General features: G+C 56.1%; 1 protein-coding gene across 1 annotated transcript in view; it reads right to left on the reverse strand.

Moving 5' to 3' along the window:
- TRAF7 (TNF receptor associated factor 7) overlaps window positions 1-12365 on the reverse strand; it is a 33338-nt gene that overhangs the window by 10112 nt on the left and 10861 nt on the right. The window contains exons 2-9 of the mRNA XM_019541860.1: window positions 10640-10758; window positions 10323-10380; window positions 8273-8364; window positions 5576-5692; window positions 4137-4229; window positions 2356-2389; window positions 1229-1412; window positions 500-634 (exon numbers count right to left, since the gene is read on the reverse strand). Of these exons, the coding sequence (XP_019397405.1) occupies window positions 500-634; window positions 1229-1412; window positions 2356-2389; window positions 4137-4229; window positions 5576-5692; window positions 8273-8364; window positions 10323-10380; window positions 10640-10720 (794 nt within the window). The 5' untranslated portion in view covers window positions 10721-10758. The remainder of the gene's footprint in view (window positions 1-499; window positions 635-1228; window positions 1413-2355; window positions 2390-4136; window positions 4230-5575; window positions 5693-8272; window positions 8365-10322; window positions 10381-10639; window positions 10759-12365) is intronic.

Raw genomic sequence — 12365 nt, forward strand, 5'->3', positions numbered from 1 at the left:
CATCCGATGGCTGGGAGAGCTGGCAGGAAAGCTCCAGCTCCCTCAGGGAGCATGGGCTTGGGCTGTTCATCTGGCACCCCAGCTCCTGGCAAGCCATGTCCGTAGACTCCAGGACACAGACAACATGGGGTTGAGCTACAGTTGCATAGATGCCCCTGTCGCCCAGGTATGAACCCTCCCTCCGTGGATTTGGGCAGATCTGTCATAGCCCTGGCCCCCCTCAGCTGGTTCTTAGGGCCAGGCTGGATGGCACCCAAACAGGCTAGGCTCTCTCATCAAGGAGTACAATGCACTGCCTTTCCCTGCCCTCGCAAGCGAGGCCAGGCACCTGGTTTGCTCTCAGGCCCCTACCTGCACTGGAAAGAGATGCCAGGAGTTCACAGAGCTGGAGTAAGCCCCCCTGCAAAGACCAGCCTGGAACGGTGTCCAACTTGCCCCTCATGCCAGGATCTGGGCCCCCTTCCCCAGTCCCGCTCAGCTCACCCCGGGCGCAGCTCACCCGTATTTGGAGTGAGGACACTTAATGTGCTCGCACTCCTTGAGATGTGCCTCCAGGTTCATTTTCAGGAGAGGTGGGCAGCTGGGGTTATTGGGGCATCGCACTGGCCTGTAGTCACAGCTGCTTTCGTGATCTCTGCGCAAGCAAGGAGAGACAAAAAGAGGGCATGTCATCAGCAGGGAGAGACAGCTGGAAACCACGCGGTTTAGCAGGACACAGTGCAAACCAGTTCTTCAGAGATCTCCAGGTAGTTGAAATTCTCTAGAAAGCTGCTTGCCCACTTGGATTTAGCCGATGGACTTATCAAAAGACTAGGTCTGAGCAGATGTGGAGAGCACCAGCTTCTCCAATGGATGGTCTAGGTCCGGATGCACACAAATGACACGGCAGCTACAAGCACTGCACAGTGGCTTAGGACAGTAAGTGAAGGGAGGCCTGTAACATGGGGGTGAGGGGAGCACCTGGCTAAGACAAAGCGTTTAAAATGCCCCTTCTCCTGTGAGGACCACTGGGCCAGCTGTGACTCAGGCAGCACCTCCCTCGTCCGAGGCTCGCACTGAGACCCAGGTGAGGAGAGGGCACCCCACAAAGGCACCGGCCATCCCTGTGGCCATGGTACCAGAGCATCGCGGTTGCAAGGAGCCACATGTTACAAACACTCGAGCAACAGGTTGGCAACGGAGCCCTCCCCTCCCCAGCAAGTCCGTGCGCTGGTATTACGGCACTTACTTCCTGGCACTCAGTTTAATTGTAAACGGGCACCCGCGGGGGTCCACCTCGAAGGCAGTGGGCTTGCTGCTGGCAGCGGGCCGGCAGCCATATTTGCAGTGGATGAACAGCTCCCCGATCTGCTCGGCCACAGCAATGTTGTTCACGACCACCGTCAGTTTGGCATTGTCCACAGGGCACTTCTCTGTGGGGCAGAGAGAGGGCAGGGAAGAGAGGGACCAGAACTAACTAAGACACTGAGAGGACCAAGTGGGAGCAGGGCTGGCCCATTGCTCTGCCCCACCTCCATCTGATATGCCCAGGCCAACAAGCCGGGGGGGGCAGCTCCCTTACTATGGGCATCCAGTGTTTGAACGGGCTGAAAGCTGTAAACCAGCTCTGGTTAAGAGCAAGCAGAGACGCTCTGCTGCACGCTGCCCTGGTGCCTTGAATGGGAGCTGGGAGTTACTCTGCTCCTTGGGGGGCCTTCCCAGGTATCAGATGTGAAGTGCAGCAGTAAGAACAGCTGGGCTTCGTGCCAGAACAATGGCTCCCAGTGCAGGTTGCAGCCAAAGAGCATTTCTAGCAGCAGGGAGTGCCAGGCTGGGAATGAAGCCTCCACAGCTGAAGAGGGAGCTAAACAAAGCATACTGAGAGCAAGTGGCCATACCAAGGGGAGCTCCCAGATGGACTCCTGATCCGTGGATGGGACCCAACAAAATGCCCAGTGGAGAGGAAGCAGTGAGGATGCCCCTGTGCAGAGATGCAGACAGCACTGGCCTGCCACCCATGGGAATCACCCGCTGGCCTGGGAGCCATCAACTCCACAGCCCTGGGCTGATGAACAGCCACAGAGAATCCACTGAAGGCTTTATGCTGAGCCTGGGGCATGTGGTGATGGGACCTGAAGCTGAGCAAGCGCTGCACATAGGCAGGTGGAGCTCATGGGGAGGCCAAGAGCCTGGGATAAGGAGCTATTGGTGGTCAGGGATGCACTGGGTCCCTGGGGCCAAACCTGGGGGGCTCGTTCTAGTACCCAGCCACTTATCTGCACATGCTGCAGTTTTGCAAGAGGAGGCAGCAAAGACAGTGTTAAGTGAAAGGCTCAGAGAAGTGGCAGGGAGAGGGGGTGGTGGCTCTGTACTTACCAGATGTTAAGGCACATCTTCTGCAAAACGTGTGCTGTGGAGACAAAAGACGAGCATGACTGTTAGACGCCCCCATGTCGGACACAACCCCCGGGGGAGGGAGGGAGGTGGTCAAAGACCTGGCCCCTGGGAGTGCAGGTGCTTACTCCATGCCCTACACCCCAGCACAGCCCTGTGTTGGGGGGAAAGCAGCATGAAGCTGACCATGCAGCCTGATCCTGAGCGGTACCGAGTGCCTGCACGGAAACCACTGGATCTGCACATGCCCTGCGCTGCCCAGGGTACGGGGCCAAGGGCACATTCTGTTGGGCTCTGATTTTTCTAGTCCTGACAAACTTCCTGGGCTCCTCCCACTTCATAATGCAGAATTCACTGGAACAAGCCATAAAATAGACACTGAAGGTGAAACAACGCAGCTCACAGATACTCCCCCTTGGACTGGGCAACCTGACAAGCTGGTCTGCTGGCTTGCACCCCTCCTTCACCTCTTGACCTTTGTCCAAAATCTAGCTGTGCTGCCAGGAGGATGGAAACCAGCCATGTTAAACACACCCTAAGTGACTAGTGGGAGACCCGGCATCAGCACTTCTCCCTTAACAACGGGAAGGCACAGGAGGGATTTAAGTAAACCAGTGCCAGCCCAGCCTGGCGCACTGATGTAAAGGAAGGAGAACGAGCGATGTTGTGCTTTGCTGGCTCGAACTTGCTTGGGGGGGCCCTCTGGAGTCTGTTCAGCTGGGGCCCCTGGGAGCAGGGTCAGAGCTTGGCTTTGTAGCTGGAGAGTTTGCAAGGCATTATTAGAGCCGTTCATTAGCTGCAGCTCCGCTGCTGCCTCCCCTTCCTGCCCTGCACAGCTGCTGGCTGCTCTCTCTGGAGCTGCCAAACAAGGGCTGCAAATGAAACAGTCTGTTTCCTGCTCCAGACTCTTTTTCCGTATTACCCAGTGAATCTCAGGCACCCTCCGAGATTGCTCGCTCTGAAGTGCTGTGGGTAATGTGGGCATGGAGGGGCTGGCTGGAAGGGAGCCAGCACTGACTATGGAGGAAGGTCAACCTACTCTGTGCCTCCATAGCTCTCGCTCTGTTCTGGGGCCCCCAGTCCTCCCCTAGCATTCGGGGCTCAAATGCACCAGCCAGGGGGCTGTATTTTCTGTCTGTGCTGCATGAGCCAGGGTAACAAATGGCCTCCATTCAAGTAATAATAACACAGATATTATTTATGTGCTTAATAACCTGGCAGAATGTACAGTGCCTCTCAGCAGAGGTTACGAGCCTGGTCTGTGCTAAGCCTCACATGCCCTTGTGCTGTCAGAATATTTTATTACTGAAAAGCAGCCATCTCTGGGGTGGAGCTTAATGGCCATTTATCCAAGTACAGACAGGCTACACAGCAGAGCTGCTGCGGACAGGAGGTGAAGCATCACAGACCCAGTGGAGGTGATGGGAGGGACTTTACAAGGGGAGGCCAGGGTTCAGTTAACCATGCCCCTCTCCCATGAAAGCACCACAGGTCTTTTAACTGCCACCTATAACCTCTGACAGGGCGCAGGCATTCACTGGGGCATGGGATTGGGGCCATCTCACATGGGACGATACTACTTCGTCATCACCACTTTTCTCACAGCGCCTTGTGATTTCCCTGGGCTGCTGCCCAAGCCCTGACCCAGCTTGGATCGCTCGACCTGACAGCCCCACATTGGGGTGGGGAGGGGTGGGATGGCTGCGGGTGACATGGTGTTCCTGGGAAACCCACACGAGTGACATGGAGCGAGACTGCCTTACCCCACACGTCGTGATGACTGGGTCTTTAAATACGCTGCAGCAGAGCTGGCAGCAAAGCTTCACCGACGGCTGCTCAGCAAACACCAAGGGCTCCTGGACAGGTGGAGAGGAGGAGACGGGGAGAGCGCACATGTGAAACCGGGGCTTCTTGCTGGCAAGGGTGCAACAGCTCAGCAGCAGTGTAGGGAGCACGGGGCAAGGTGTGAGCATACCTACAATGGATTAACCATCCCAGGGCTGTGATGCTACATGACAGCAATGCTGCCATGGGGCTAGCAAAGACACAGGGGACACAAGGGTTCCTTGCAGAGAGCCAGGACCATGAGAACACACCGGGACCTCTAACAGCTCCAGATAAACTGCCCACTTCCGGTGAGGTGGGACTCCGCCAGGGACTGGGTGAGGCCCTGAGCTATGGCTCCGTTCCCTGGCTCCTGGAGCCACTTGGCACCTGGCAGGACAGGGCTCTGGAGCACAAACTAAACAGGCTGACTTCTCTGCGGCGTAAGGTGCCGGAGTCAAGTGAGTATGCACCAGCTGAGAAGCTGGCTCCAGTGCTATATAGCCTGGCAGGAGTACCTGGCTGCATTGCAGCCATGCTGAAGTAGAGAGGGGTAACTTGCATCTAGCATCCAGCAGCCCAGCACAACTAACAGTAGGACACTTTCTATCCCTGTTTCCAAGCTCTGCAGGAAAGGGCTTGGCTTCTGCTGGGAGCCCCCAGCTCCACACTAGGTCATGGGCTCAGGCCAAGCTCCTCAAGCGTCTGGGGCACACCTGGGCAGTGCTGCACGGGAGGGGGCTCAGCGCTGGGAGACGCTCCGCACTGGGCACCTCGGAGTTAGCGTATCTACTGTTCTACGGGGCACCGGCAGCAGCTCCTACCCCAGACGTGGTACCGTGGGGTCACAAGAGGTTCCGCTTTCCCCAAACCCAGATTGCAAGTGCTTCGGTCCTGGAGGAATTTAACATGGGCCTGTTCCCCACCGCTAGCTAACACCTGCAAGAAGGCAGCCTTGGTGCTTCCACAGACTGCATGCGGATGGGAGCCTGCAGCTGCAGTGGAGTGCCAGGCAGACCAAGCGGCAGGGATGGACATGGGCACCTGCAGGCTAAGAGAAATCCACCCCAAACCCCTCTCTAGTGCCTTTCATCTTGGATGCTCTCCTGCAAGGCATGCTGGCATCATTCCCTGCCCTCTGGAGAGCTGGGCAGCCTGGAGCCTTGCCTAAGGATGAGCTGGGGGCTGAGCTGGGATAAGAGCACTGAAGTCCTGCCTCCTAGGAACCTGGCAGTGTGGACAGACAGCACTCCCTAAAGCAGGGAAGCACATCGCATCAAAGGTGCAGGCATGCTTCGCATTGTGGCTCCTGACACGGACCTCCCCAGGCTCCCAGCATCCTCGCTTTGCTCCCTCGGGTGCCCCCCCAAATACCTACTGGCTCCTCCTCTTCCTCGTGCAGCGAGAATGTCGAGCGCAAGGACATGTTGGACTCGGAGTGCAGCGAGCGGACAGAGATCGCCGAGTCAGACTGCCGGGGGGTGCCAATCGGAGGCTTTGAAGGGAACAAAAACAGCCCCGGTTACGACCAACGGCCCCAAACTCCTGAACGTGGCACAGGGATCTCCCCCCTCCAAGCAGCTGTGTTGTGGTGAGGGCCCAAGCATCCCACAGGCTGGACGGCCTGGCCTGGTCATCCCGCCTGCACTTGACTGCACCTTCATGACACCCACACGGCCGTGTTGTGCTGCTCCAGTGCAGAGCGGCTATGGGGGATGCACTGCATTAAGCTGTCCCCCCTTGATAACTCTCCTTGGGGTCCATCTTTCCAGATACTTACAGTGCCTCCTTGCAAAGCAAGGGCTCGGGCGAACTAATCCTTTGCAGAAAGCTCAGTAAATCTCCCCCCGAGACAGCTCCAGCCCAGCAGTTTCTAGAATCCCTGCACTCGCACTTGTTGTTTCGCTCGCTATCTAACTTCTGCCAAATGTCTTTGCGTAAATGTGCAGACTTCCTCCTATTCAATTCAGTCACAGCCTCACTTGTCGCTTCCTGTTTGGGAGGGGAGAACGAAGCAGCCACTGCACGCACCAATCAAGACGGCCACCCCGGCGGCAGGTTCTGTGGGATTGGCTTTGCGGAGGATGTTGCCACTGGAATATTAACCATCAGTGCATCTCTCAGGGTGCCCGACTCAGCATAAGAGCAACAATGGAGAAGGCTTTCCAGAGCCAGGGGGAGGGGAACGCGATAGACACAAAACAGCCCGTAGTGTGGGCACTGCACCTCGGTACCAGAGGGGCGCGGGCAAACCGGGAAGAGTTTGAAGGGAAGCAGCCACCCCCTTGGGGGGCAGGAGGCCAACAGAGCCCGAGCAGGGACAACGTACAGGTTTAGGCCTGGCCCATGGGGCTGTGCTCCTGTGCCTAACCCCATGAAAGCCAGCAGGACCCCACACATACAGATCTGCAAGAGCCAGCCCAAGGGCCGGGGGGAAATGGGTCACCTGGGCCCCTGAAGCAGGAGCCAACACAGGCTGAATGTCACAAGTAGCATCCTAACAGCTGTCGGGAGCCATCCCCAGGGGACGTGGGGGGAGCCCGGCTGCTTTGGGGCGCTGAAAGGAAAGCAGACAAACTGCTGGAGCATGTCCTGCAGGGGAAGGAGCCTTCCCTGTAGGGCCCAGGAGATGGGGCCCCGATGGGTTTGCACGGCTTTGCTGGCCGCTGCCGTATGCTGCTGAGAGTCAAGCATCTTAGCACAAATGCACTTGCTTATAAGCCAAAGCGTATAATAATAATAATGAGATTACGGTTCTAAACCTGGGCTGAAGGGTTACAATGGGCGAAATCAGCTTTACGTGTTTATCCAGGAATTTCTGTTGCCAGTGGGGAAAGTGATAATAACCATGAGTTATTAGAGCTCCACGGATGCCTGCAGCAGATCTCCACTGCGGGGGTGACGTGGGCAGAGCACCATTGCTGGGAGGGTCAGCACTGTGAGCAGCGATAACCCCTGGGCGCCGGAGGCTTCGAGCAGCAGGGCCAGGACAAGCTGGTTCATACCGGAGGGAGGGCAGGTGCGTCGGGTTATTTAGGGAGGTGAATCCAGCTCTGCTAGTAGGACAGGCCAGACGGCCACATTCTGGCTGGCTGGAAATTACCACCTGGCTGTTGTGACTGTAGGGCTAATGGAAACCAGAGGCCTGTGGAGGTTCGCGGACCCTCACACTGGTGTGCTTGCATGAAAGCACCGAAGCAGCAGGTCCCGGCAGCCGGCACTGCCTCAGGACAAGGTGGTAGCTGGGCTGCGCTGTCAGCTAGACTACACCTGCTAAGGCTTAGACTGCAAGATCCTTGGGGCAGGGACTGTTACCCATTGTGTGTGTCCGGTGCCTCTCGCCAGGGTCCGGGCCCCAGGTGGGGCCTTCACACTCTGCCACAGGACAGAAAAGTGCCCAAAGGCCCAGCAGGTTGCAGCAACTGCCTGTCACATGCAGACAAGGATTTGGATACTCAGCTCCCGTGCTGATGCTGCTCTGTGGTCAGAAGCCCCATCTAGAGGCACGAGCAGGAAAATGCTCCCTGGAAAGCAGTTCCTGGTCCAAGTTGCACTGCTGGGGTTGAGGAGCCTGGCTAGGACCCACAGGTCTCAAGCTATTCCCAAACCAGCCTTGCCCTCCACTCTGTTCTCCCTCCAGAGGAGGAAGGATGGACTCGGGGCCAAGTGCTCACATGGCGTAGGTCAGCACATTAGTTCAGGGTCTGCAGAAGGATCTGGCAGGTGACATTTTTACTCCCCAGTCTCAAAGATCAGGCCCTTGCTTCTGCAGCTACAGCTGCATTCTGGAGTCCTGTGCATGACCTCAGCCCCCGGTGAGGAGCTCAGTGCAAACAGCTCATACCTGCCAGCACCTGGGGCCTAAACTCTGCCCACAAAACAAGGAGAGCCAGGCCCAGCTTGTAGGTCTCTAACCCATGCAAAGCCCAACCAGGGGCTGCCTTGCAGGCCAGAGACCAGTCCTGCCAGGCTGTCTCAGAGGGGACAGTCCGGTGTCAGCACTCCCGCACTGCCCCCTTCTCTCTGTGACACCCTGCAAACACAGCGGGAAAGGCTGCTGGAGCGGTGTACATACCATGCCATCGTCCTCATCCCGGGGCGAGTAGGTGAGGGTGCTGGACGACGATGGTGTCCGGCGGTGCTGCTTGAAGGTGTTGGCTCCATCCGCTGGAAAGCCAGAGATGCAGTTAAGAGCCCAGCAGCTCCCCAGCACATCACGTCTTTGTCATCAGGGTGCTGGCAAGAGCCAGGATAAAGGGAGAGGAACAGGGATTTCCCTGCTCCGCTGACTGCCCTGGAAGCCCCAGGGAGAGCAGAGCAATCACACACAACATCCACATGTGGGTCTGTAGACACAGCCGGGTGAGGAATACGTGAAATGGCTGTTTTGCCATTTAGAATAATACTAAAAGGAAGCCTTTGGCAGCCCTGATCTCCCATTTAAACAGTTTCCCTCTGGGAAGCCTGGCTATTCCTTGCACCTGAACAGGTGCTAGAACTACAGGCTGGGGAACTCCCTTCTCGTCAGTGCGGAGGCAGAAAAGGGTCTTGGAGTCATCATTGATGCCAAGATGAACATGGGCCGGCAGTGTGGGGACGCGGTCAGGAAGGCCGACCGCACCTTGTCGTGCATCCACAGATGCATCTCGAGCAGGTCCAGGGGGTGATCCTCCCCCTCTATGCGGCACTGGTCAGGCCGCAGCTGGAGGACTGCGTCCAGGTCTGGGCGCCGCACTTCAGGAGGGATGTGGACAGCATGGAGAGGGTCCAGAGGAGGCCACTCGCATGATCAGGGGCAGCAGGGCAGGCCCCACGAGGAGAGGCGACGGGACCTGAACCTGTTCAGCCTCCACAAGAGAAGGCTGAGGGGGATCTTGTGGCCTGTTACAAACTAGTCAGGGGGGGACCAGCAGGCATTGGGGGAGTCCCTGTTCCCCCGAGCACGATCAGGAATGACCAGGAACAACGGTCACAAGCTGGCGGAGGGGAGATTCAGACTAGATATCAGGAGGCGCGACTTCACGGTCAGGGCGGCTAGGGTCTGGAACCAACTTCCAGGAGAAGTGGTGCAGGCTCCTACCCTGGGGGTGTTTAGGAGGAGGTTAGATAAACACCTCGCCGGGGTCGTTTGACCCCAGTACTCTTTCCTGCCATGGCAGGGGGTCAGAGTCGATAATTTGCTCAGGTCCCTGCCAACCCGACCAACTATGAAACTATGAACTGAGTCAGAGATGAAGCGCGACCGTCCTAGAACCGACTGGCATCCAGTCTGCACTCATGAGTATCCCTGAAGCCGGTACTGGTAAGTGTAACCGCAACTCTGCCCCGCTAAGGTCTGCTTTCCAGGACATGGGCTGATTGCACTTCCAACGGTACTGGGGCCAACCTTTTGCCAGGCATGCCACAAATTAGCTTTGTAGCTTGAGTGCCACTCTGATCCCTTTCTCTTACCCGATCTGCTGCTCAGGTTTCCGCTCCCTGACCAAGCTGCTGCTCTGCCTTCTGCTCCACACCCTATCTGCCACATGCCAGACACAGAGGCTGCCTGTGCCATTTTCAAATGCAGCAGGCGCTCTTCTTTGCTGAATCAAAAGCACCTTTAGCAAACCAGGCAAAGCCTGAATTAGCCTTGCTAATGACACACGCCCAGGTCAAACACCTTCCCATGGGTCACAGCCCTGTCGGGCTGGTGATTTAAGTCAACAAAAAACAAGGACTTTTTAAAAAAGGGAAGGGGTGTTTCCCACCTCCCCCACCCAGTCAGGTTTAGCAAAGGGTTTTTGATCTGAACCTTCAAAATCATTCGCACAGAGGTAGAAGGCAAGGACAGAGAGTCTGGGCTTAGGACATCATATCAGGAGAAGGGGAATGTAATTGGAAGCAGGGATGTAACAGAGACGGCTGTACAGGCCTAAGGATAGCAGGGGCTTCTCAAGGACTCCTGTTTAACGGACACCTGACAGGAGAGTAGTTCAATGGAGTTATTTCTATCCTATTTTGGTGTTTGGTTCGAATCAATAGTGTTGTGTTCACATGTGACTAGAGACAGCACCTGGATGCCTGTTCCCCTGGGAAGGGGCAGTGATGCCCTTTGTCGCAGTCAGTGAAGCCTGGAAGATACTCACCTTTTGTGATGGTTGTGACAGCAGAATAGGCAGGTCCAAAAGTGGTTTCCATTCTTGTCTGAAACAGAGACAGAATTAACATCACCGAGGGCCCGTCCAGCCAATCTGGGGCTGCAGCCCAGTTCAATAAACCACCGCAGGAGATTCCCAGCAGTTCCCAAGGCTTTATTTTCAAAGGCTGCACCTGTCAGAGGGTCCCTAGGATCATATTTTCAAGCATCGCATTTATCCTCTCAAAAGTAAGAGATGAGAGAAGAGAAGATTGTAAGCTCCCCTCTCCCCACAGGGAAGCAACCTGCAGCTGCCCCAGTCCTTACCCCGTTAGTGTTCTCGGAAGTAGTGATGCTTGTTGCGCCGCTGGAGAAACGATTGTAGCGAGCGCTCTTGTTTGAGCTCATAATCTAGCCCAGCATCGATTAGTCATGGGAAGTTTGCACTGTTAAAAAAGAATGAGCGTGAAGGTTAAGGGGGTTCTTGCTGTGGTTGTTTTTCTGCCCGGGCAACTGGCACCATGAGAACAGGCCTTGTAGTTCTCAGCTCCTTCCAACATACCCTGAGCCTGCACAGTCTTATCCGTACTAATACAGGCCTCGTTTTGCAAAAGCAATGGGTAAACTTACTGCACCTCACTGGAGTCCAGGTTTTAGGAGGGGGAGACACTTGGGCTCTCTCTGGAAAGCCAGAAACAGAGGCACCCAAAGCAACTAGCCATTTCTGAGGTTGCACTGGAGCACGGTTGTAGCCATGAAATAGGAAGCAAGGATTTTTGTGGGTGATGCTTTTTAATAGACCAGCTGCATGGCTGGGATAGACAGGGACAAGCTTTCAGATGCAGAGCGTTCTTCTTGAGGTCTGACCTGAGGCTGGTCCAGTGAAAGGTATCACCCAACATTTAAACATGGGGGCTGACATTTTAACAGCAAATGCCTGGGGCTCTTTTCAGAAGCCAGCCCCCATGAAGACAGCATCCCACCCACGGCAATTCACAGGAAACTCTTTAGGAGTAAGAATGTACTCTGCTTTCTAGGATCCACTACCTGTGCCATACAAACAGCACCTCAGAAATGCAGCCACCTCTGGGGTGGAGCATGGCAGTAAGTGCACAGCAAACTACACAATAGAAGGAGGGAGAATTTTGGCTGGGACAAACCTGATGTAACAGGGGAGCTTGTGTGTCCAGAGAGGGCAAACAGGACAGCTGGCTTGAGCTACCTTAGAGGGACCTTCATACAGCAGCACACAAGGATCAGGCTGAGCCAGCCCTGCTGGGCTGGACACCCACAGACCAGGGATGCCCACATTTATTCTCCCACACCCTGGTGCTGAAGGCACCGTCCCAATACAGACCAACACTCCACAGGCGCTCCCATCCCAGAGCTGTCGCTGGGAGGCACAAGGTCAACCTGATCGCATTGCCTCACTTCAGGGCCGCCCAACAGCCAAGGGAGGGTCCCCTGGAAACCTGGCAGCATTCGCCAAGCTTCAGCCAGGTGGGAAGGAAGGGGGCTTGCAAAGGGGGCTTTCAAGAGAATCACAGAATTACAGAAGTAGGGTCAGAAGGGACCTTGTAGATCTTCAAGTCCGACCCCCCGCCTGGGCAGGAGAAAAGACTGGGCTCAAATGAGTCCAGCCAGGTAGGTATCAAGCCTCTTCTTAAAGCCCCCCAGGGTAGGAGCCAGCACCACTTCCCTCGGAAGTTGGTTCCAGCTCCTGGCCGCCCGGACTGTGAAGTGGTTCTTGCGGATATCTAATCTAAACCTCCTTTCCAACAACTTATGGCTGTTATTCCTTGTTATGCGGGGGGGTGGAAGGGAAAACAGTGTCTCCCCTAAACCCTTCTGGTCCCCCATAGTGAGTTTATAGACAGTCACCAGGTCCCCCTCGGCCTTCTCTTGTGAAGGCTGAACAGGTTCAGGTCCCGCAGGCTCTCATTGTAGGGCCTGCCCTGCTGTCCCCGGATCATGCGAGTGGCCTCCTCTGGACCCTCTCCATGCTGTCCACATCCCTCCGGAAGTGCGGCGCCCAGAGCTGGACGCAGTCCTC

This window comes from Crocodylus porosus, unplaced genomic scaffold (assembly GCF_001723895.1).
Source record: "Crocodylus porosus isolate Cpor-Errol unplaced genomic scaffold, CroPor_comp1, whole genome shotgun sequence".
Lineage (NCBI taxonomy): Eukaryota > Metazoa > Chordata > Crocodylia > Crocodylidae > Crocodylus > Crocodylus porosus.